This window comes from Callorhinus ursinus, unplaced genomic scaffold (assembly GCF_003265705.2).
Source record: "Callorhinus ursinus isolate GAN/ISIS: 27379988/994484 unplaced genomic scaffold, GSC_fseal_2.0 scaffold2, whole genome shotgun sequence".
Lineage (NCBI taxonomy): Eukaryota > Metazoa > Chordata > Mammalia > Carnivora > Otariidae > Callorhinus > Callorhinus ursinus.
In genome coordinates this window covers 33,309,333-33,335,876 of record NW_027397064.1, presented here as the reverse complement: position 1 = coordinate 33,335,876, position 26,544 = coordinate 33,309,333, and the positions used below count along the sequence as shown (strand labels likewise).

The 26,544-nt window shown below is 43.5% G+C and overlaps 1 protein-coding gene across 7 annotated transcripts in view; it reads left to right on the top strand.

Annotated features, from left to right (window-relative positions):
• Positions 1-18,910, top strand: part of SPATS2L (spermatogenesis associated serine rich 2 like) — a 160,855-nt gene extending 141,945 nt beyond the window's left edge. For all 7 annotated transcript variants that reach the window (XM_025893937.2, XM_025893930.2, XM_025893953.2 and 4 more), the window contains 5 exons: positions 3,346-3,404; positions 9,565-9,674; positions 12,172-12,274; positions 15,077-15,297; positions 18,005-18,910. In XM_025893937.2, the coding sequence (XP_025749722.1) occupies positions 3,346-3,404; positions 9,565-9,674; positions 12,172-12,274; positions 15,077-15,297; positions 18,005-18,400 (889 nt within the window). In that variant the 3' untranslated portion in view covers positions 18,401-18,910. The remainder of the gene's footprint in view (positions 1-3,345; positions 3,405-9,564; positions 9,675-12,171; positions 12,275-15,076; positions 15,298-18,004) is intronic.
• The last annotated feature ends 7,634 nt before the right edge of the window (positions 18,911-26,544 follow it).

Here is a 26,544-nt window from a genome sequence, read left to right as displayed (position 1 = left end):
TGCACAGTCCTGACTCTCCCAAGTGTTCAGGTCCCATCATCTGGATGGTCCCATCATCTGGATGCTCCCATAGACACAGCCCAAAGATACTTCTTACCCTGATGAATGTTACAAAATATTCCCCTAAAGAGGAAAGAAATTTTCAATACACTTTAAGTTTTTTTTTTAATTTTTTTATTGTTATGTTAATCACCATATATTACATCATTAGTTTTTGGTGCAGTGTTCCATGGTTCATTGTTTGTTCATAACACCCAGTGCTCCATGCAGAACGTGCCCTCCTCAATACCCATCACCAGGATAACCCATCCCCCTCCCCCCCTCCCCTCTAGAACCCTCAGTTTGTTTTTCAGAGTCCATCATGTCTCATGGTTCGTCTCCCCCTCTGACATACTCCCCTTTTCTTCCTCTCCTGTTATCTTCTTCTTTTCCTTTTTTCTTAAAATATGTTGCGTTATTTGTTTCAGAAGTACAGATCTGTGATTCAACAGTCTTGCACAATTCACAGCGCTCACCGTAGCACATACCCTCCCCAATGTCTATCACCCAGCCATCCCATCCCTCCCACCCCCAACCACTCCAGTAACACTCAGTTTGTTTCCTGAGATTAAGAATTCCTCATATCAGTGAGGTCATGTGATACATGTCTTTCTCTGATTGACTTATTTCACTCAGCATAACACCCTCCAGTTCCATCCACGTCGTTGCAAATGGCAAGATCTCATTCCTTTTGATGGCTGCATAATATTCCATTGAATACACTTTAAGTTTTTTAAAAGTACACCTGACGGGGTGCCTGGGTGGCTCAGTTGATTAAGCAACTGCCTTCAGCTCAGGTCATGATCCCAGGGTCCTGGGATCGAGTCCCACATCGGGCTCCCAGCTCAGCGGGGAGCCTGCTTCTCCCTCTGACCCTCTCCCCTCTCATGCTGTTTCTCTCTCTCTCTCTCTCTCTCTCTCTCAAATAAATAAATAAAATCTTTAAAAAAAAAAAAGTACACCTGACGGAGGGGAAAATGTACATCTGTTGGAACAGAGAGGTAATAAGTATGGATGCTTGCTGCCGTGTATGGAAGCACATTAATTATGAGTTCATAAACTATACAAACAAGCAAAAAAATCTCATTGGTTACTTTGGAGGGATGCTAGGGAACCAACTATCGTTTTGAAAACGGATCTACCAGCATTTATCCTGCTTACCTAGGTAAATTATACTACATATTAACCCAAATAGTTGATAAGGGTAAGTTTCTCTTTGTGGAAGACTTCAAAGTAAATAAATGAAGAAGGAGTGATAGAATTTGAATATCCCCATTCTTCTTAAAACCCTATTTAACTAGGCAACCATCATCAATGACTGCTAATTATCATAAAAAATAGAGGTGTCCTTTGTATTTCCTATAAATTTGTTATGAGATGTAGGAATTTGAATACATTCAGGTTTGACTTTTTTTCTAAGAGGAATATTTATAACTGTGTTGTGTCATTATAGGTGTGCTGATGGAAGTAGATGACATAAGGTATCCTTCCTAAAATAAAAACAAATCTGAATCTAATCAGATTTCTATATCTCATAACAAATTCATAGGAAAATTAAAAAAATGAGTTAAGTAATACCATGAAGATGCAGTCAGCAAAACTCAGACCTTGGACAACTTAATAGGACAAAAACCTGGTTTCTTCAGTAAATGAGTTGCAAACGGGGGTAAAAGACGAAAACAGATTTCATAGACAATCAGCCAATTACAGCGGATGGTACTTATTTAGATCCTGGTTCAAACTAACTGTTAAAAAATATGTATGGGAAACAAGACAGAGGATCATAGGGGAAGGGAGGGGAAAAAATGAAACAAGACGAAACCGGAGGGGGAGACAAACCAGAAGAGACTCTTTATCTCAGGAAACAAACTGAGGGTTGCTGGAGTGGACGGGGGGTGGGAGGGATGGGGTGGCTGGGTGATGGACATTGGGGAGGGTATGTGCCATGGTGAGTGCTGTGAATTGTGTAAGACTGATGAATCACAGACTTGTACCTCTGAAACAAATAATACATTATATGTTAATAAAAAATAAAAAAATATGTATGGGACAATTAGGGAAATTTGAACACTGAGTAGATACCAGATAACATTAAATTATTGTTAATGTTTTTAGATATTCTAGTAATACTGTGGTTATAGTCCCAAAAGTCCTTATCTTTTTGAGATATATATTGAAATATATTGAGTTATGGTTGAAATAAAAATATAAAAACACCTCACATCTATGCTTATATATACCTAAAAATCTGTTCAAGGATATACAGGTGACCCTTGAGCAGTGGAGGGGAGGGGATTGGGGTGCCCACCCCCCACTCAGCCTAAAGTCTGCATATAACTTTTGACTCCCCCAAAACTTAACTTATAGCCTCCTACTGACCAGAAGCCTTACTGATACCATAAACGGTCGATTAACACATGTATTGTTTGTTATATGTATTATATAGTGTGTTCTTACAATAAAGGAAGCTAGAGAAGCAAAAATGTTAAGAAAATCATAAAAACAATACATTTATGGTACTGTGTTGTTTACCCGAAAAAATGCTTGTAAGAGGACGTGCACAGTTCAAGGTATTGTTCGAGAGTCACCTGGATAAGGGAATTCTAATGCTGTGTTCATTGTGAGGGGAACTAGGAGTCAGGATGGGAGAGAAGTGAACTTTTGGGCAGATCATTATTTACTTTATGAAGGTTACACTTTTTCAAAGAACTAACCAAAAAAGTAATATATGGGGGGGGTAGTTAATTTGAAGTTGGAATGCTGCTTTGGGGGAATGAGAAGTCATAGACTCATATTACAGAACACATGGATGGATTGACCCAGGCCCTATTTCCCAAAGTAGGTCCCCGGGCCATCTGCACCAGAGATGGCCCCACCTCCCTGCCCCCCAGCCAGTATCTGGGGGAGCAAGGCACAGAGACGTTTGTGACCCACAGCCCTTGATCACCTGAGTGCCAGCTTTTCAAATACTCTTCATATAGTGGTGGAACTTTGGAATCCACGGGGCAAAAATACTCCCAAACTTAAATTCAAAGCAGCACAATTCTGAAAGGCTTTTTTTTTTTTTAGATTTGCTGACAGTGATTTAATCAGCAGATGTCACTGTGAAATACTTGGGAGCATCCCTTCCATGTAGCCTCATTTTTGGAAAGGCACAGGGTGCTGCTGGCATTGTAACATAGAAATATTTATGGTAATTTTGTATTTTGTTTAATGACAATAATTTTTCTTTTGCTTCCAGTGCTTATTAAAAGTTTCTCTTTGATTAAGCATTCTTTGCTTTTGTTTTTGTTTTTCCCTTCCCAGCATCATTGACAAAGAAGTTTCATTAATGGCAGAAATGGATAAAGTTAAAGAAGAAGCCAGTAAGTAGACACATGGTTGTTTGGTTAGGAGCCTCCTGGTCAGAAGCAATCCACAGGTCGACTGGCAGTAATATGGATTCTGAGCGAGGTCCTAAAATTCACACCGAAATCCTGGCTCATGTGACCTCAGGCAAGTCACTTAACCCTTGGAAACCTTGGGAGCCTCACGTGGCCCGAGGATAGAAGTAGCAGGCCCCACTGAGCGCACAGCAGAGCAGGTACTCAGCAAAGAATAGGTGTCAGCTGAGTTATTTAAAATTGGGGGCATATAAAGGGTTACTTATAGTTAACCAGGTTTAAAATGACATTGAGTTTAGAATTAAATTTTAAAACATCAGTTGTATGCTTTCACAACTTACGTATCTTGCTGTGTTATTTATAGGATCCTTTTCACTTGTTCTTTCTTAGGTTCAACTAACTCAAGTTTAACAAATTACATTCCCCTAAAAAAAAAAAAAAAGTCCATTTGAAACTTTACTTAAAATCCCTTTAACATTTTGAATTACATCTATAAATTTAACGTGTCTGATTTTTTTTTTTCGAGCACTTCAGATGCCTGACAAGGCAAACTCACCAGCCTAAGAGCAACATGTTCCAAGCTTTTAAGCAGCTCTTATAAGATTAATAATTCAAACTTAGAGATGTACTAAGTGAAGTTTTCTTAAAACACTCCCAATTCTGTTTACAAACTCAGTCAAATCTGCTGACAGCTGCCAACTTAACACCTCAAAAGAAAATCAATTACATGTTTTAAGTTGAAATCACAAATGAGACTGTTTAATGTCCCAAATACCCTGTTTAAATAATAAACACCCTCAGACAATCTTAAAATACTAGTATACCCTGGGTTAGATTTATTGTATTATCTTTATACTTACTTCTAGTTCTAAATTTGTCCAACGGTCGTAAAGCTATTGAACAGATACTAGGACGAATTTAAACTCTCTGGAACAGGCTGGGGTTCATGGGTGGGACATTGTACGTGAAACCAGATTGCTCCGTCAGCTGCAACACCAAGCCACAGCGGAGCTGCTGAGCCCTCTCTTAGGGTCAAATGCAGTCTGCTGTCGCCATCGTTGATGGGAACCTTCCCTAAGACCATATTTTTCAGCTGGGATCTAGTCTTACAATTCTTATCTCCTGCACATTTTAAATTCTTCATCCTCACCCAGATTTTATCTCGTTAATTGGATGAATGGCAGTCTGCACCCCAACCAGCTAATTCCTTCCCCTTTGACCACGGTGCCTTTCTTTTTACTAGAACAAAGGATCCGACCAGATTCTTCATTCTTTCTCTATTTTTCTTGCCTGGCCCTTGGCCGTAATTCAGTAGTCACTTTATGAAAAACAGCGATCGGTATTTTTGTTACACAAATTTTTTAAATGATTTTAAGCAATGTGTGAGAATCTCAAATACAGCAAGTTTTATTAAATAAACGAAATGTGATTCAGGGTTCGGCTGTGGAATATTTAGGTAGTTACACAATCCCTTTGTGAAATTATTTTATTCTTACGAAGTTTGTTGATTCCTTCAGAAAAGTTGCTTGCCACATGATCTGGGATTTTCCCTGTTTCTCAGGTATAGCTTATTCTTTCTTTTCAGTTTCATGTCCTATTGATAAAAATGGTAACAGCCAACACAGACACAAAAGTGTCTCTAGTACCAAAATACAAAGTTACCAGCACATCACTTCCTAAAAGATTATCAATAGACCTCAGATTTCACATGCTCATTCTATCTTCTTGAGACAATAATATTAGGTGCCAAGACCTGTGGGATTTGGAGTATCCCTGGAGAGCATCCCCATTTTTAAAATCCACTCAATCAATAAACATGTACTGTGTGCTTGCTTATATGTTACCAACTGTCACAAACTGGGTTAAACAGCAAACAGCACACTTTGGGACCTGCACACAGGGAGCTTTAGCCTAGCTGAAAGGGCGAGATTGGTTGGTAGGGTTTGCCTAACTTCAGTCATTGGTGCCACTGCTCCTGGTTTTTGAACTGCCCAGAGCCCCAGGGAAGCTGTTTTGCATGCATTGGGGGCAAGCAGGACTGAATTCAAATCCAAGTTCCACCCATTTACTAGCTTTGTGACCTTGAACCATTTTGTTAAACTTCTCAAAGTCCAAGGTTACTTATCAGAAGAGGGGGAGTAAGAATAGTATCTATCTCAAATGGTTATTGTAAAGATAAAAGGAGAAAATATATGCCAGGCTCTTAGCTCAGAAAATATATGCCAGGCTCTTTGACACAGTAGGTGTACAAAAAGGGAAAAGCACTCACTAGTGTAGGGGTCAGTCCAGCCTCCTCTGTCAGAGGACTGCCAGAAAATGGAGGCCAAAGGGGCTATGCAGCATCTCCAGCTGACACAGGCGTGTGTCTCCACAGGTAGAAGGAGCCATTGAATTTCCCTCCACTAAGAATTTCCAGCCACCATCTTGAGCGTGCTCATCTATGATCTCCAGAGTACTTTCCACATTTTCTCTTTGCTGTACATGTTACAAACCTATTTCCTCAATTATAACATAATCCCCTCTGTCACGGCACCTAACATAGGTACCGAGAAGACTGTAGGTACTTCATAATATTTGTTAAATGAATTATTGTAATTAACTCAGTGTCTGTAGGCTGTGGGATCCAGTATTAGTAATTGCAAAAAAAAAAAAAGTATATTCTAGATGAACATATCTCACTTTATTAATATGTGAGGTTAGCATTTTTTAGTATATGATACTAAACACGTCACGTAGGTTATTTCATTTAGTTCCACAATAACCCTACAAGGTAATATGATTATTACGTTGACAGATGAAGAAACAAAGCATGTTGTGGTGCTATGGTCTCAGACTCTGTTTGAGGGAACTGAAGGCCAAAATAGGTGTGTTCTTGGAGTATCAAATTTATTGAAGATATGGGAAGAAAACATATTAACAGAAACGCAGGTATGTTGTGAGGTAAAATGCAGAGCTCACAAGAATAAAAAGGATTTCAAAGAATCTTTGTGCTTGAAACAAGCCTTGTGTCCCAGCTCCTCCCCCGAGGATTTCAAGTCCACCCTCTGCTAAGGAGTATTATTTGAGAAGCCCTAAAATTTTCCACGGTTCTTGCAACAAGAGCAAGCTTCCCATGTGTTCCAAAAACTTGAAGGAATTTTAAAAATCCTATTGAGAAAATGGATTTCAGCATATCAGATACTGTTTCTAAAAGTACCTCAATAATATTAATGAAGTCCTGAATGCAGTGAAAATGAAAGCTGTATGAAACTGTCTCCCTCTACAGATTTCCAAAAGGATGGTGCTTTCAAAACATAACTTATTATTCTGTTTTAAATTTTAGGATCAGTGAATCTTAGGATCTGATCTGGTTTTGGTTTTGCTTTTTGTTTCTGTGATTGATGTTTTTGAGGTGAAAATGTTGGTGTCCCCACAGAGTATTGGCTTTAGATCTCCAGTTTTAAGGCTTTTTCATAATGAAAGGCTTTGAAATGTTAATGTGACTATATGTAAAACTCATCCCAGCGCTTGCTGAAGCAAAAGTATTCATTTTCATGCACATTTGCATGAGGGTAAACTCAGAATTTATTGGTGATCTTGCACCTGCATTCCTATTTTAGGGCCCATTTATATCTATTTCTATAAAATCTTTTGTGTGAATGCCCAAGTTCTTCTCAAAAAGTACAATTATCCCTAATTGTTAACCAGTCCCACAAATGATCATTAAGAAAAGTCAGATCTATTTAACTGAGTAGTCATTCAGGGTCTGCTGACCACTTTACTATCTGCTCACCAAGTCTAGGCCTTCGGAATTTCTTTTTTATGTTTGCAAGAGCAAAGTACTTTGTTTCAGCTTCCTGCTCAGGAATCGTTTTTTCATCCTGCAGACTTTAGTCCCGTTCCTATGTTGAATTATACTGGCAAACATATAAATAATCAAAGGTGTAAGTGCTAAATATGCTTCAGTGGTCCTTCTAGAAAAGGAACTTCTGTCCTTCTTTGTGTATTCCTTTTTTAAAAAAAGATTTATTGATTTGAGAGAGAGAGAGAGCATGGAGAGGAAGGGCAGAGGGAGAAGGGAGAGTCTTAAGCAGACCCTGTGCCAAGCGCAGAGCCCGACATGGGACTCCATCTCACGACCCTGAGAGGATGAGCCAAAACCAAGAGTCAGACACTCAACCGACTGCACCACCTAGGCGCGCCTCGATTATTTCATTCAGTCCTTCATTCAGCAAATGTACATATTGGGCACCCACTTTGTACCAAGCCATAGGCACTGTGGACACAAAAAACTGTAACACAAAGAACTCTGCCATGATTGGAGATGCCTACAGGGGCCAGGCTGGAAACATTAATGAGCCGAGCAGGGCAGGGAGTGACCATGGCACGCTGGGCGCCATGCTCCATCCATAAAGAGCAACAACTCAGGGGTAGCCAGTTGTTGCCACATGGGAATGTTGGCCAACTGTGGCCAGAAATTCCAGTATTTTAAGAAAAGCCAGAAATCCAGCTTCCAAGTGGAATCTCCTAATTTTCAAATGTGGACAATTAATTTGTAAAAGTAATATGTGAACCAAACAAAACATATGTACTCTATGGCCACACATGATAATAGGCCACCTTTTTGTGACCTCTTATCTGGCTGGGTAGCTGGGACATCATTGAGTAATATAGTGTCTGTGTTCAGATGGAAATTCTTTTCACAACCGTCATGGGGACACATTTTCCACTAGCCCCTCTGTCTTCTGAAAGACTACAGGCAGAAAGCAGCCTCTGCTCAGCTACAAAGAATTGTAAGTGGGAGGCAAGGGGAGTCCTGGTAAATAATCAAAGCATGATTAGAGTAGTTTAGCAAACAATTAGGCTTTATGAGTTATAGATTACTTATTCTATTGACATCTCAACATTGGTATCAGGATAGAAAGATAATGTTTCTCAGTCTGTCTGCAGAATGGTTTATAGTGTTCAGGAAATCTTAACTCTTGATTGCTTTTGAGCTTTTTTGGGGGGGGGAAGGTTTGAAGTGACTGTTTTTGACATTTATAAACTAAGAACCCTTACAGTCAGAAATCATTGTTTAGCTCTGCATGTGTGCTGTGAATCTGGTCTAATAAAGCAGTTGACCTTTGTTCAGCCAAGAAAGGAATGTGAATCCAACATGCATAGCATCTTCGTTGGATGTACTGGCTTTTTCTCATAACTCAAAATGCTGTCCAAAAGAAATGAAGGCCGTTCATATGTGACTTAAAATTAGAGAACAAAAAGCTATCTTTTGGAAGATGAAATTTCATATTTAAATCTCACCATATGTGTTAGTATTGCTTTTGAGCTTTATGATCTTTTGGGAAACAAACACACAAGCACACAAATTCACCTGTGGACTACTACATTTGCTTGAACCTTTAGGTCATCAGACAGACGTGTGAAATGTGGCACCAGAAAACTCCCTGGTGTCTTCTCTGCATGTGCAGATGCTAAAGAGTATACACAAATCCAGTCCAAGCGGGCTTTGACTCACCCTTGAAATTTTTCCATGGGGGACACTTAAAACAAAGACAAGGCACTCTGGTCTGGAACTTCTCTTTGGTTGCAAAAAATGGAAACAGATCTGCAGAGTATCAAAAGCAGAGGCATTTTTTAGCCCACAAAAAGCTAATAAAGTAAAACTTTAATGTCATATTCCAGTAACACAGCTAGTTCCTCTAAATGAGTAAGTGTTGAAGTTCAGAAGGTCTGATGCTGTTAGAACTTACGAGTACAGCACATTCAGAAGAATGGTCTTTGCTTGGCGGACTCCCTATCTTTGTGATATCATTCAGACAGGATTTTACCAAGCGTCTTTTTTTGGTGATACTTGTTCGGAGTAATGCACAAGTTGAAAAGTCCAAATTAAGGAAGTGAGATCAGACGCCAGTGAGGAAAACAAAGAAGACTGGGTGTACAGTGAATCCGAAGGGACCGTGTTTGATTTGGAGATTGGTGGATAAGAACATACAGAAATGAGTGCACCAAGGGCGAACCCACCTCCGTAACCAACTTGGAAAACATAGTCATGGTCCAACAGAGCGATCAGTGTGTGGAGGGAGAACCGATTCCAAGAAATTAGGTCATTTAATATGTTTGGACCTCTGGCCCTAACGTATTATTCTTTCTTATTTGGCAGTGGAGATCCTGACTGCTCGTCAGAAGAAAGCAGAAGAACTAAAGAGACTGACTGATCTGGCCAGTCAGATGGCAGAGATGCAGCTGGCTGAACTCAGGGCAGAAATTAAGGTCAGTTCTAAAATATCACAGCCTGAACCCTGAGCCAGAGATCTGAGCCCCATTATGTTTGTTTTGCCTCCATAGAGTGCTGCTTCCTGCGGATCTAATATCATGCACCCAGCTCTCTCTTTCACAGTGTTGAACTAGAGAATACAGAAGGGCGAAGAACCAACTAATCACTGTATTTAAGGATACTGTGGTTTGAAGGGATCTATTATCACAGAGGAGAAGAATGAGCTATTTTCTTAGTGGAGACTGACCCAAATAAAATGTATTCAACCATGAATTATAGCTGGAATGGGGGATATTATTTTCACCATATGTAATTTAGGTGTATGTATATAAACACTCATACATGTGAACACACAGTGAGTATGAACCTAGTAGAACAGTAAGGATTCTAAAGCTTACACAATATATAGCGACTTCTTTCTAGTATCCTTTTCTAGCTGACTTGCTCTTTTATCAAGAATACCACCCACAGATATGTATTTATTGGATCTCCACAGTTGCAAGCAATAGAAGCTGACCCTGGCTAACCGCAAGAACAAGTGGAATTTGAACGAATATGAGTGTAGCTCACCAAAGTGTGATCTGAAGAACTCTAGGCCACACTTAGGCAGAAACCCAGGTAGCCACCTGGGGAACATAGACAGATGTAACTACCAGACTCTCTTCAGGGCACCATTAGGATGGGGGACCTTCAGAGGTCATCTCCCTTTGTGCCTCCCCACCCGAGTCACATCCCAAAGAAGGAAATTCTGATTGGCCTTCACTTGGATCATAGACACCATTGGGCCAAGGGAGGCCTCGACTGACAGACCCACCAACACTGGATCTTTGAAACTGCATTGGGGTACAGTTATTAGAAAAAGAAATGGTTACCAGAAGGGCAAAAACAAGGATCTACAACAAAACAGGAAGTCACAGTTTATACATTTTTCCCTTATCCTCTTTCCCCAGTACACTAAACATACAGACACACACACACACACACGCTCAGCGTCTGCCCAGCTTCTAGGGTCTAGAGCGCTTTCAGGACACAGCAGCTACTCGCTTTCTAAGTAGGACTGTCTGCTCATCCAGGCATAAAAGTGGTTGGGTGTGGTAGAAAGTGGCAAGTAACTTCAGTCCCTTCTGCCCTGGTTAGGCATGCCCTTGGGATCAAGGACCTCCTCTGAGGGTCCTGAGAAGTCCTAATGGTCTTTGTTGCTGCCAACCAGTCACTTGCAGTGTCCTCCTGCCTGGTCTTTCTGCCTCCACTGTCTCACTCCAGCCTGGTCATCCACCCTAAGGCCAGAGTCATAGCCCAGAGCAGATCTGATCTCCCCCAGTATGGCCTACCCTTCCCCTCAGAATAAAATCCACGACTGGACTCCATTATATATGTTCCAACCTCCATGCCCGGTCTGGTTAGGACATCAAGTGTGGAATTCGAAGTCGCCCACTTCCAGGTCTGTTGACATCTGCTTATTTTCCAAGTTTCCTTTCTGCCTATCCAGATCCCACTCATCATAAAATGGTTAATGGCACAGGCTTTGGAGTGAAACAGTCCAGCTCCTTGGGGAAATTACTTTCCAATCAGTTTCCTAGAACCTCAATTCCCCCTCTATAAAATAGAGATAATGACAGTACTGACTTCATAATACTGTGATCAAATGAAAATGAGGTTATCTGTTAAGAATTTGGTCCACGTCTGGTAAGTGATCAATATATATATTTCTTAATGTTCCAGCACAAATGCTCCTTCTCACATAACACTTTCTCTATTCCCCTTAGTAGGAAATAATTCTTCCCCTTTTATATTCCTCAAGCACGTACCACATTCTACCTTATATTGTGTTTAGTGGTATCCGTTTCCCCTGCCGTGTGGTAAACTCCCTGGCAAATTCAGGAGGGACTGAGTCATAGTTATTTCTGTATTTCTCACTCTGTCATCTACACACAGATCTTAATTTTCAATGAAAAATAATCTCTGTCCCACTTCCTTTAACAGCACTTGAAATTCCTCCATTCAAGATCATGTTTTCTAGTTACTAAAGGCTTTTTGGGTGTTCTGCTTCCCTATTAGGATCGAGAAGGATAACACGCCTTCTTTTGAGGGGGTAATACCTTAGCAAGCCATTGCCATTGGCCAAATTAGGAAGACTGCCAGAATGCAACCCCAAAATCTGTAACAGGACAGAACACGCTAGAAGGAGGGCAAGGGGTGCCAAAGGTTAAGCAAGTGAGTCCAGACACCCGTTTTGCCCGATCACAGTTTTCTCCAGGTCTTGGGCAGGGGAAAGGCAAGCCCCTTACATATTCCCAGAAGGAGAAGGTGATCGTGCTCCAGGCAGATCAAACCGGGCTGGATTTAACAGAGCCACACAGGGGACAGAGCGGGCATGACTGGCCTCCTGCTTAGCAGGGTCAGTGGCACCGAAGAGCAGAGTGAATGGATCTGCTGTGTGTCTCAGTCACTCCCGTAACCGTGGGGCTTCTGTTTCACTTCTCTTTCCTGCAGCACTTTGTCAGCGAGCGTAAATATGATGAAGAGCTCGGGAAAGCTGCCCGGTTCTCCTGTGACATTGAACAGCTAAAGGCCCAAATCATGCTCTGCGGAGAAAGTGAGTTTTGCATACTTGCTAAATAATTCTGTGTGAGTAAGCTCGGTGCTATTTGGAGTTGACATGGGAAATGTCAGGTGTGCGGTCCCCCAGCAGGGCTAAAGCAAGGTCTGAAGAGATTTAATGATCTGAGGTCATGACACAAGTCACTAGAAATGTCAAGATTTGAACTTAGAGTCTTCAAATGCCACTGCCCATCAGTAAATCCCCAGGATTTATGAAGCAGAACAGAACAGGTCAACTAGTCTGTATCTTCGGCAAACTTTTCTTAAGCACTGCCAGATAAACTGCCTCTCTGATTTCCAATAGCCTGGTTCCACAGAGACTGGTTACACTGAGAGCCAGTCTCCCTCTTGTCGTAAAGGGCCAGCTGTTGTACGCGTGCTGCCCAGCGGGGCCCTGAGCCTCTCCCCTGGGCGGGTCTCTGTGCTTGCCGAGGGAAGTCTGCAGATAATGAAAGACGTCACTTCAACCATTAGCTTCAGTCTTGTTCGCTATTAAGCCTTATTTAGAGCAGTTAATGTGCAACAAAACTGGCTGATCTTTTTTTCTCCTGCTCCAGCCCACCCATCAGGGGAGGGGGGAATGAACAGTGAAATGGCTTTAAGGACGGGCCCAAGGAGGAAAAGAAGGACTGGTGAGGGACGTGGATTACCCACAGCCTCAGAGTCAGCTGAAAATTTGAGATTTGGCAGCACTTTTTTTTTTCCAAAGTCGGAAGTGCTTTTTTTTTTTTCTGAGTATAAAAAAAGAGAAGCTTGATCTAAAAATTAGAGAACTGTATTAAATAGAACATGACATTACTTTTATGTATCCCTCGCACTTTTTATGCATGTTTCATTTGTGTAAGTTATATATTACATCTATCATGATACTACATGTTACAATTTATTATACTATACTACATAATACATAGTAATATGATTCGCTTTTATCATTTCACAGCATACGGTTGAGATTTTTCCATGTCAACGTATTTAACTCATAATTTATATAAATATAACTGACATAACCAGTCGCCTGATTGTGGACATTTAGGTTGCTCCCAACTTTTTCACCATTAAAATAACACCGCTGTAAGCATCCTTGTTCACGTATCTTTGGCAGTTATCTGATTTTCTGACTGCGTTTCTTTTTTTTTAAGATCTTATTTTTCAGTAATCTTTACATATAACATGGGTCTTGAACTCACAACCCCGAGATCAAGAGTCACATGCTCTACCAACTGAGCCAGCCGGGCGCCCCCTGATGGCATTTTTTTTCAATTATTTTCCTTTTTTTTTCCTATGTGTTCCCTCCCTTATGTCATAATCTACCCGTTTATCATTCTCTAACCCCAGCGTTTGCCCCATTTCTAAAAAAGCACAGTCCGGTTCACAGTTGGACATTTAACTGTCCGTGCAAGTTTCCACTTCAGCCTGGTGATGAATGAGACCCTGATGCCAAGTGACTGTCACTGGCTGAGGAGGTGTGATGGGTGCGGCTTCACCCGCTTTCCTCTAGAGAGCACTCCCAGTGCCATCTAGTGAGACGAACAATCCCATACCAAACACCAAGGGTCCACCTGGGAGACAACCTCCCCTGTTGGAGAGAGTCGTCCTACTGGCTCAGCTTTGTTGAGAGCACACTGAAAACCCACAGCTCATGAACAGAAAAGAGTCATCTCTGAGATGTGGGAAATAATGACCGTCCCCCCCCCCATGAAACTGAATCTAGTGAGCACCAGAGTCATTGAAATCCCCCCTGGTCATGTTTGGACAGTCCCCAATGGGCTGTCACATCTTACCTATAAATGAGGGAACTAGAGATGCATCCATGTCCTTTCCATTTCTAATGTTCTATGATCCTTACTGGTCACTGCTAATCCTCTGGAAGAACCTTAGGATGAAGTCTGATCCAACACAGGTAGCAGAGAAAATTGCTCTTAAAAATTGGTGACAATTTTAAGATTCAAAGGTCTGACTGTCGAGCGTGGCAGTCAAATTCCGGTGAGCGGTGAGAGGGAGGTCATAACTTCATCCTTGAGTGGTTCCCTCCAGCCCTGATTCGGCATCATCACACAGAAATCATCCCACCCCAAACCACCTCTTTCAAAACCAGCGGGGATGGGGGTCATCAACATTGAACAGACCAGCCCGCTGGGATCTGTGTGGTTAGTCGCATTGACTTTGGCATTGGGATCAGTGCCCATCTGCAGCGGAGCTGTAGAAAATGGCGTCGAGAAAAAGCCGATAATGTGGCTCTGGTGGAATCTGAACAGTGCTTTAGGGCATGTTTGGGGCCGGCAGGCCTGGCTCCTTCGTTGTACAATATGCATGACCCAGGGTGACAAAATGCCTGACACCCAGCAGAACACGCACGTACCCTCGTGCCTCCCGGTCCTCCTGCGTCTCCGCAGCACCCACTCGTCTAGCGAGCTGACGGCAGGCCCGGCCTTGGGAACGGGAACCCGAGAGGCAGAATACACTTGTGCACGGGCAGGAGAGGGTACGTCAAGATTTCATTGTCTCTCTTCCTTCTGTGGTTCCTCACCTAAGGAATAATATTACAGTCGCTCAGATATGTCTTCTTATTTCCCAGCCTGGATGATTATGCTGTAATCACAGTCCAGTGACGCTCACGGAATTTTGCTGGTCTCCCAAACACGGAAGTGCCCTTTCAAATGACATCTATAACAAACAAACAAACAAACAAAACAGTGTTTTTTGAAGCTCCTGCCAGTGTCTCCCCATCTGCTAAGGGGTTACTGAGGCAGGAGGGTTCATGGCATGGCCCATAACGCCACGCGCTTTCTTGTTGCAGTTACACACCCAAAGAACAACTATTCCTCAAGAACTCCCTGCAGCTCCCTGCTGCCCCTGCTGAACGCCCACGCAGCAACCTCTGGAAAACAGAGTCACTTTACCCGAAAATCGTCCAATCACAACAAGCCCTCGGAGGGTAAAGCCGCAAACCCAAAAATGGCCAGCAACCTTCCCAGTGCTGCCGACAGCTCTCACCAGGCCGTGCCAGCTAATAAGCAGGTGAGCCCGTGTGGGGAGGCCGGCGTGCGCTGCCTCCGGGGGTCCTGCAGACCCCGGTGCTGGGAGGATACTACCTGCCTGACTTCGGAGGCCTCTGTCTGCCAGCCGGCCTCACAGAAGCCCCCTGGTCCATCCATCCCCGTTTCACAGGCCCTTTCCCAGGTGGACGAGGTAGCCCTCATACACTTTGGCATTAGCAGCGTCTGTCTGAAGGAGCCAGCTTTTCTTGTGCCTTTGAGGCCACCCCCCGCCCCCAAGCCCCAGTACCTGGCCCGTGTGCAGAAGGGACTCACACGGATGTGGGAACAAGATTCCGTACCTGGCCACTGGCTTTGTTGGTGAAAGGAAATCTGGCATCTGTTGGATCCTTGAATTCTCATTTATGTGTAGTTTGTCAGTAAGAGGCCAAAGTTAGTTCAAACTTCCCTCTCTTCTTTTGGGCTTTTGGTAAAGAGAATATATTTCAAAATGACATTATTAATTCCTCTCTGCCGTAGCACCTAAAAATATGTGTCCAAAGGTCAGTCTTCCTTCTTTCCTTCTGTTCCTCTACTATATGCCTGAGAAGTGATTTCCCCCTTATCATTAGAGGACGAACAAGACATGGGACTTGATGATACAGACGTTGGGCACGCTATAAAGACACCTTTAATGATCTCTAAGAAAGAGAGCTCAAATAAAGAGACGTTTTTAAAGCATTCCAAAATCCTGGTTTTCTAGCGAGTGCCCTGGTGGATTCTGTGGTCTAGGGTTATGAATGACACTGACAGGCATTTCTCTGGGCCCAGATGTCTTTCCCAACATTAAAACAGCACTTTGACGAGGAGCATTTCATATATTCATGGGCTAAAGATCATAATCGGATCTGTTTTACTTGTCATCTAAACACATCTTCACAGCTTTTGTTCTTTGGTCATTATTAAACCCCATACGAAAAGTAGGTCTAAAATTTAGACCGGGTTTCCCTTTCACTTCTCTAAAAACAAAAGCAGCCAAATTAAATGCGATCTACACAGATACTTTTTCAGCTCACGGTTACCATTTCCAATAAAGCATTTCAGGCAATGGCTCATTGAAATGGAAATAGACTTCCATATGGAAGCCAGAGTGCTGCAGACCCAGACAAGAAGGGTCCTTGGGGCAGGCCCTCCGATTTGGAGTAACCCCTTCTGGCCCTCTCCCAGCCACAGCCCTCCTGATGGAGCAAGACTGAGGATGTCATTATTCAGAATCTGTACTCTCCCTTCTGGAAAGCGCTCCGAATTCTCCAGATCCTGGAATTCTAGTCCCAGATGGCCCAAAGCCTACTCTCAGGGTCTGTTTGGACCATTTCCCTGGATATTGCACCCTGAGAGCCAACCATACTACCAGTGTGCACACCCCTAGGTCCAGAGGGAGGATTATTTGTGGGGGGTGAGGATGAAGCTTAAGTGTGCAGGCTGGAGGGTCTATATTCATGTGTGCAAGGCCCACTCACAATGTGGGAAGGAGTCAGAGCAGGGAAGAGGTAGTATTCACTCATGCGGTATACGGGCCGGCCTTTGTACTCTTGCCCTGGGTCCTGAACGATTAGGGGTGGGTCTGCCCTAAACCTATGCTATCCAGTCACAAAGCACAAATTGAGAACTTTATATGTTTATAAGTCATAAAATCACACATTTTAATAATAGAAATTTGATTTTCAATAAAGGTCTCTGTTCATGGAACAACCTGTTTATGAATCTTGTCAGGAGACCATGTGCGAAATGAGAATGGCTCTGTCATTTCCTAACTGTAGACCTTGGGCAAGTCCCTTAAATTCATTATCCTCATCTATAAAATGAAGCAAATAATAGCAACTATCGTAAAGGGTGAGTGTGATGATACACAAGACGGTCCCTTGCGGGAGGCCTGCTACACTGCAAGCACTCCGTGAATGTTGGCTGTTGTTGACCTCAAGGAGTTCAGATATCCTTCCCTTGTACAGGGACAGACATGCAGACCATTGTTTCCTCTCTACTCTTCCATTTATGTTCTTGGCGGCCGATTTGTTGAAGGTTGCCAGTTTTCCAGTATGATGCTTCAGAACTCATGTTGGCTGAGAACTACAAAAAGTTTAGAAGAAGAACTAATCACCTGTAGGAAAATACACGTCACCTCTAAGTCCTGCCTGGATCTACCAGAGAGACCCCATCCTTGTATTTACCAAGATAATATTTCTAAGCTATGGTATTTGTTTTGAGATAAAAGTAGAAAAACTGCTTTAGAGGAGAAAACTTACAAGCTAAATTTTAAGCAGAATTTTACATTTTTCTTATATATATAATGAGAAATCATATACATAATCTATTTAGAAGGTCCAAGAAATTTTCATGGTAGACAATCATCATTGCCCTGCCTCTGTGTTAACATTTCACTCCATTATATTTTAGGCGTACTTTATGGGGTTTATTTGGTTCTGGAATTGTCTCTCTTAGACTTCTGAAACCTCTCTTCGAACCTCGACTTCCAAACCTCTCTTCCTCTCAGTAATTTCCTTGGAGTTCCACTTACAGGACAGTCCACTCTTCTTTTAAGCTTGAGGACTGTATCAGCTCGACCCCATTTGCATGTTGACATACCCCTCTAGGGTACGCAGAAGCTCACCTGTGGCCTAGGGGTTTGGTTTCCCGGCTGTCCCCTGGGGATTGTTGGCATCTAATACCTGTCTCTTTTCTTTTTTTGGCAGAATGGGTCTTCTAGCCAGAGACGAAGATTTAACCCCCAGTACCATAACAACAGGCTAAATGGGTCGGCCAAGCCGCAGGGCGGCGGCAGTGAAGCCGAGCTGATGACAAAGGGCAGCAACCGCCACGAGCACAGGAGACAGCCACACAACGGCTACCGTCCCAAAAACAAAGGCGGCGCCAAAAGCCAAGAAGCCCCCTTGGGGACAAAGACCCCCGAGGCCCCAGCCCATCCGGAGAAGCCCCGTCGAAGGCAGCACACTGGAGACAACTCGGAGGCCAGGCCTTTCCGGGGTAACGTCGCTAGGGTTTCACAGTGCAATCTCTGCCCCACGAGAATAGAAGTTTCCACAGATGCTGCGGTCCTCTCAGTCCCGGCCGTGACGTTGGTGGCCTGAGCTAGGAGGGAAGAAAAAAAAAGCAGTTTTCACTCAGTTTTGGTTCCCTGCCCGAGGTGCTGACCCAATTCGCTGCCAAAAGAGAGTCAATCAGAATATACAGACCCTATATGGTTGTGTCATCCTCTCTTAATCGTTTTTACTAATTCTAATAATCAGCTCTAGCTTGCTTTCATAACTTTCATGGCTTTGCTTGATCTGTTGACGCTTTTTCTCATCAAGACATTGCAGCATTTTAGCCAGGCGGTATTTACTCATTTGTGGGGAAAATCAAGATGTGGCGACAGATCAGAGGTTCAGTAGCAACCTGTGTTGTAGCAGTGATGTCAGTCCATCGATTGTCTTTAGAGAGTTACTGTTGGAAAAAAAAAAAAATTCTTACTGATCAGACAAACATGATCTGCTGAAGACACATGCGCTTTTGTAGAATTTAACATCTGGTGTTTTTCTGAAAAAATATATATACATATATTGCTTTATTTGAAACAAATTAAAATATGCTGCATTTGACACCTGGCTTGCTTTTCTTATTAATGCCCACTTTATTATCCAATGTAGGACTTCCACGGAAACTTGAGGGATTGTGGGACAGAGCTCTCCACAATACTCTTGCTCTTAGGACAAGTACTTTTTCAGAAAAAAACAATGCCTCACAATGGCCCTGGCCAGTACGTTGCCCACATATAGGTGGGTATGCACCCCAGTCATCCTAGACACCATGTGGTAGTTTGGAAACCTTGGTTGCAAGAACCATAAAGCTCAGCCCAGCCTCGTTTAAACAATAAAGACAATTTATTGGTTCAGTGACTGAAAAGTCCAGCAACAAAGTATGCCTTGGGTCCAATTTGGTCAGGACTCCAGCTCATTTCTCTTGATTAGCTCAGCTCTCCTTCCTCCTTAGGCTGACATTGTGTTCAGAGTGATGGCAAATTGCTACCTTACTTCTAGTATTCAAGTCCATCCCCTGCACTGTCCAGAAAAAAAGAGAGGCTCTCCAGGTAGCATCCCCGTGGAACAAGTGTCCTTGTCAGAAGTCCCTGCAAAAACACTCTCTGCGAAGCTCTTGAAAATCACTGGCCCAGATTGCTTGTAGGCTTGTCACTAAACCAATCACCAAAATGGGGGAGGGAGTGGCAAATAAGATGTACTAATTAGTATAGACTGATTGGATCCCAGCCCTAGAGCTGGGGTGTGGCCAGCTCCCCAGAAGCACAGGGGCCCTGTGGGAAGGGCTATGGTTTCCTCAGGAAGGGAGAATGGATGCTGGGGAGCCCAAGTCCCAAAGAACCCCAAATCCCCTATCTTTGGCTGCAGGGCAGCTCAGTGTGGGCCCTGCCTCCAGCAACTTCCCCGTGTCCTACAGATTGGTTGGCCTCTTTCAAGCGCACATGCTGATTTTCAGCTCAACATTAACATTTTTTCCGGCAACCCAGCTTCAGTGGTTCTCTTGCACACAGCGGCCCGGAGCAGCTGAGCCTACACACCACGCAAGCATCCGTTTCTTTTGCCAAGTGCAGGAGGATGTTTGCTTTCTCCGTAGAGAGCTTTCTGAGGTCTCTGGGTGTACCCAGAGATTTAATAGGAATTTTAAATGTTAAGTCACATTCCAGGAAGGAAGGAAGAGTTGTTCATTCAAATAAGAAAGATAAATGTTCAGGACTGCAATCCCTGTTTACTCCATCTGAGGCCCTGAATTTATATTTTACAAGACAGAAGGACTTTGCCCAAATTTTGTGTAGCAAGATTTGGCCTGCCACTGAAAAATGTCAGTGTATATGTGACAGCTTTAAAGATGAGTCAAATAATTCTTGCAACAAAAAAACACCAGGTTTTCCAACTCAGGGGTGTACCTTCCTTCGTTGGCGTCGGCCCCAACCACTCTCAGCCTGGACTGCCTCACTGGCAAAAACACATTTCCAAGCACATTGCAAATGCACCCAGGTCATAGAAAAGAAACCAGAAAGAGTACTAAAAAGTGTTCAGACCTAATTTTGGTTTTTCCTAGATTTTGCCTTTCTTATGAGACCTCAGGCATGTGAGCCTTTACTAATTTGCATGTTTGAAAGGGTAATTTCAATATTATAGTGCCACTGTCAGGCCATTTAAATACTATATTACATCTCTTCACGTGGAACCATTGTGATCTTAGCTGGGTAGTAGGCTGCCATTCCTTGAAAATGTTTCAAATTCCTTTAAAAAACCCACAGGCACGAGCACTCTCCTGTCTCTACTTAATGCACAAGAGCTGGAAAAATAGATTGCTCACTCTTAGACATTTCTCTAGTAGAGGTTAAAACATTTTAATCCCCATGAAGATGGAATAACTTCAAAACTCACCTACATTGTCCCAGGACTCCATCTGTGAAATTCAAACCTCCCTGTTGGGTTCCCATTACTTTGCGAATTTACATTCCCTTTGAGAATCTCTGCCTACTTCAGCTCTGTCCCCTTGAGCCTCTCCGAGGGGTGCTGAATACAGCACGGCTTAGAGAGTTAAACACAAGTCGTGCAAAATTCACCCTCAATAAAAGATGTACAGAAGTCCGAGGGAAGAAACTAGAAACATAACATATCCACTTCAAAGCTCAGCGCACAAGTAGTTCAATTCTGCTGGCATCAGAAAAAGATTCTAATTAAATATTCCTAGGGAAGCGACACCAAATGAGGTTAATGGGAAAAGTTACCAGACCAAAAGCGACCTGCAGATTTTTGCCAAAGTCAGAGATTTGGGAATCGTGACTCTGAAAGCCTAGATCTGAGCCTCGATTTCAACGTAATCATGAGGTGAGGGAATCTAGGACCCGGCCAGTTCTTTTTCCTGGGGCAACTGGGATGCGGGAGGGGGCCGTGGAGAAGGGGGAACCGAGAGAGTGACCAGACAGGCAGATGCCTAAATTCAACACCACTTGGAGAGCTTGTTTGGAGGTTCTAGCAGGGGAGCGCAGCTACTCGTATACCCTTGACCGAAGAACGGTCCTCTCCTCTATCGGGGAAGGTCGTCCTCTTCGACCGAGCGCGCAGCTTCGGGAGGGACGCACATGGAGCGGTGAGGGAGGAAGGGGACACCCGCCTAGCCAGCCAGATCAGCCGAATCAACCCTGGCGATCAATGGGGTGACAGATGTCGCAGCCAGATCGCCCTCACATCCTCAACACCACTTTGGACTGAGAGCTTCACCCTCCGTCTTTCCCTTCCTCCCTCCCTTTTTGCACTGTCCCCCTGCCCTGTCTGTTTAGAGTGCCCTCTTGTGTCTAGAGATGGTAAGATCTTCACTTCTCTAGGACATGCTAATGAGAGCATCAGGAACTATGTATGTAATGGCACATTTGTTACACTGGCTTCAGAGGCCATACCTAAAATTCTGGCACAGTTGGGTTAGGACTCCAGATTTCCCCCGGCACCAAAAAATGACGCCAAAGAGAAAGAACCAGTTACCTGCTCCCACATTTCCTAAGCAAACTCCTCACCACCATCCAAATCATTCAACTGGCTAATAACACTGCTCCAGCCTTTTCCTGAAAGTACTGAGCCATCGTAACTGCTCGAATTTGGTGAGAAAAAAAAATATGAAGTGTTGCTAAGTCCCAGGGATTCTCTTCTTACCTCAGAATTTGAAGCACAATTTTAATACTCTTCATTGCAAGCTATTACAAGGAATTTTCTTTTTTTTTTTTTATCCTTTTGCTTTTTCTAACAAGGCTTTATAAACCCTAAGGCAGTTCTCTGTCTATTAGTTTCCAAGAACCAGGTCCCAAGTCCTTGGCTGTAGATCAGCCCAAACTAGTGCTTAATCCCATTACAGTGGCCCCTTAGGCAAAGGCACTCTGGTCTGGATCTTGTCTTGCTATCTGAGACGCGCACAATGTTGCTCTCATCACGCAGGTTCTTGTAAATTATTTTTGGGGATTGCTTTTCAGAAGCCCCCTTGTTTGTGAACTCTGCCTCTTCTCACAGCTCACAAGAACTTTTGGTGCCACCACTAAGTTCAAATCTCACAGGTGACATTGCCACACGCAGTTTTGAGGGAATGAATAAATTCTAAGCAAATTTGTTTCTCTGCTTGAGAAAATATGTAGATTTCTCAACACACACACAAAAAAAATTATTTCAGAACGACGAGTGCAACAATGACCAAAGAATTTCTACAGAAAATGAGTGTAGAAAGTACCTCCCATCAAAAACTATTTTTTTAACTTCAGATGCTTAAGTTTGAATTAGATTTACCTGTTCTAGTCCTTTGTGAGAAAACACTTTCTATGAATCACCATCACTATGTAACAAGCTGGCTAATAATATTATTACTCCTCTGCCAATGCCTGACACACTAGGAGCTCAATAAATACAAGAGAGCAGATAGGAAAGAGTGGTCAACTCCAATACCCTTAGAAAATTCTGGAATCTAAATGGCTTTATGCAAAATAATCCAGGAAGCCAATTCTAGAGAAGATGGGAAGAGAACAGAGCAAATAAAGTTCTGCCCTTGGTGGCAGACCGCCTGGATTCACATCTAAGCCCCACCACTTCCCGGCTTTGTAAACGTGGGTGTGTTTCCAAACATCTCCTTACGTCGATTTCTCCGTGGCCTGATAACCACACCTACCTTGAAGGTTTGTTATAAGGATTGAATAAGTTCATCTTTGCAAATGACTTGGAATAATTCCTGGCACTTTGTATGGGTCAGGTTCCAATCAGGAGACAGTAACCACAAAGTAATTTAAATGGGGAAGCTTTATAAATGTATATGGGGAAACTTCATATATATGTTCTTTTCTATGTGTTTGTATGTGTTTATGAATGAGAGAAGAAATAACTAGTAACAAGGGATTACCTACTAAAGAATACAAGAACAGCAGATACAGGGACAGTTACCACTGGAGTAGAGGCAGAGTGTCCAAGGAAAAAACAAGTTTGGGCAAGCCTCCCACCCCTACTCACCCTACCCCCCAAGGCTGAGATTCTGATCTCCTGGAGTAGGGTGGATCTGTAGCCCATTAAAGGTCAAGAAGCTCATGGAGGTGCTGGCCAGCAAGAAGCCACATGGGGTACTGGAGAGCCAAAGAGTTTCCCCCAGAGAGGGTGCTGGCCAACCTGCCAGGGGTCTACCAGCTGAGGTGCCACTGAACTCTGAGAATCTGGCTGGGGTACTAGCAAAACCTGCCAGGAAGCCACCTGCAGGAGTACTGCTGAATTATCTGGGGAGCCAGCAGGGGTACCCACAGGACTGGAAGCTGCCACCAAAACTTACTGGGGGCAAGGGCCTCTGGGGTTCCCACACCCCAACAAAGCACCGCAGGAGCAAGAACACAGGGATACACATTGTGCATCAGCAAAAAGCCCCTTCCCCCTGCCGGGTCCCCCAGGGACGAAGCGAGGGAGCTAAAGAGAAGTGCTTATAGAGCTCCTGAATCACAAGCAGGGCAATAAGGATGGATTTGGAACTGTAGGGGCCAAGGACAGGCCACCCCAACAGAACCAAGAGGCAAAGAGTTGATAACTGGCATACTCCTAGACAGCACTATCAGAGAATTTGATAAATAAATAATAGCTAGGCAGCAATACAGATGACAATGCAGAATACAGAAAACTAAGGAGCATGCACAAGTCCTGTCCAGCTCATCTTTGGAAATGGGAGTCGCAAGGTCGCCTAGGAGGAGGCCTACCATAGTGTGTAAGGGCCTGTGCTCCAGGAAGATGACAGGCATGTGAATCCTGTCTTTCCTCCTACTAGCTGCTAGGCAGCTTACCAAACCCCTCTGTGCCTCAGTTTCCCCAGCTGTAAAATGGGGATAATAATAATATACCTACATCATCGGGTGGGTGTACTAAATAAGTAAATATATGAAGAGCCTAGGGGAGTACATCTTCATTTTTCTCAGGTAGTTGCTTGGTCAGAACAGCAAACAAAAATGTTTCTAATATTATACTGTCAGGGAGAAAGAATTTCCTCTGCCTTTCAAAGTCCTTCTAGCTGGACTAAGAATCAAACTGACATGAGGCAGGCTAACAGGAGAAAATAAATCTCAACTTCATCCATATGGGGAATCCACACAGACATGAAATCCCCCAGACAGTCAGGCAAAATGAGGCATGTATGTCATCCTGAACTAAGGGGCCCGGGACTTCAAAGGGAAAGAATGCAGTTCACAGAAAGATGAAAAAAAGTAAATGTTTGGTAAACAAATGTTTGCTGAGCCATTCAGGAACAATGGGACAGAGAGTACTTTGATCAGAGACCTTGCTAGGTTCCTCCCTGTCTAGGGTATCTGGTTCATATTATTAGAGTTATCTATGGTGATTGCTCTCTCTTTGGAGCAGGTCCTCTATCTACATTCTGTTTAGGCCATTGAGGGGAAAGAAAAGAGCTTTTCCTGACTCTGCTGGGTTTTGATTACTTTCAACTCAAGATAATCTTCATGCCCAAGTAGCCCATCCTGGGGCAGCTTGCCCTTGGCTGCTACAATGCCAAAACCAAAAATGTAAGTGGGGGCTACCAGGATATATTTTTTATTTTATTTTATTTTTTAAGATTTTATTTATTTATTCATGAGAGACAGAGAGAGAAGCAGAGGGAGAAACAGGCTCCCCGCGGAGCAGGGAGCCCGATGCGGAACTCGATCCCAGGACCCTGGGATCATGACCTGAGCCAAAGGCAGACGCTTAACGACTGAGCCACCCAGGCGCCCAGGATATATTTTTTAATTGGCAGGCCTGAGACACCCTTTCTTTGGTATCATCCCCTCCCTGAATCCCCGAGGCTCCATCCTGCCTGTGATTGACCCCAGGGATATTTTCTCACATACCCATGGCCTCCAGTTAGGGGAAGAATTATTTTGCTCAGGTTAAGTCACCCAACTAAAGCAATGGTTCTCAACTGGGGATAAGCAACTGTGTGCCCGCCCCCCCACCCATAGGAGACACTTGGAAAAGTTTAGAGACATTTTGATTATAACAACTAGGGCAGGGGTCACTGGCCAGGGATGTTGCTCAACATCCCACGGTGCACAGCACAGTTTACCCACCATAAGGAATTATCCAAAATGTCAATACTGTCAATGTTGAAAAAATCCTCATCTGGAGGGCACAAGGGATTTGGAGAAAGGGAACAGAGACAGAGCTGGTGAGAAGGCACATGTTGTCTTGCTTCCCCAGCGACGCTGGGTTCTTGATTGGTTCAGCCTAGCTTACCAGTAAAATCCAGACTGTCTGACCCACAGCTGAAGTCTAGATGCACCACTCCTGAGGTCCTTGGGCTGTTCCTGTCATCTACATAAAAGTTAAGTTCCCACATCTTCCAAACCAAGAAGTCAGGGGATGAATTCTTGAAAGAGCTGCTACTGAAGCAGAATGTCCAAAGGTTGAAGAGATCTTGGCAGACAGAAGCGGTATTTGCCTTTTCCCGACTTCAGCAAATACACTACCTTTTTCTTTCAGTAACGTGCTCTCGGTTTAAAACAAGTTTCTCTTCTAAGCTCCAGGCCCCCAGTTCATCCCTGTAGCTGGGCAAGATTTTACTAAGGTAATGAGGGCTTTAGGGTAAAGGAAGGAAATGAAAAGCCTGAGAAGCCACAGTATAGAATGAGAAGTTGTTAAATAAACCAGTCGGGCTGAATACTGACTGCCAGTTACTATAAAACCCGATTTCTCTTAGCTACAGCTTACCTCAGGAACCGCCTAGCCAGCAAATATGAACTGTCTATGGGCTGTCTGAGGCAACACTTGTGAACAAAGAAAAATTAGCTTTTCTGTAACAATGCGTAACGATGTGTATCTCATGAGGCTGACAGGACGGTAAGTGAAAATGGCCCTTTTGAGGCTGCACCACCAACCAAATTCCATGAACAGGAAATTCTGAAAATAGCTTGAAACCAATTCTTTTTTTCCTGTTGGCTATTCATGTTTCTTTTTGTGGCTGTACTACATGATTGAAATCCTGCGTCCTAACTGCGGCCCTCAACAATGAATCTTCAGGGAGCAACCAGCACCTTGCTGACAGTTTTCAAGGGAGTTTCCACATATGGGAAAATGACAGTAGAAAATTCCTAGTTAAATGAAGGCGAGGGGGGGGGAATCGGTGGGGGAGACAAACCATGAGAGACTATGGACTCTGAGAAACAAACTGAGGGTTCTAGAGGGGAGGGGGGTGG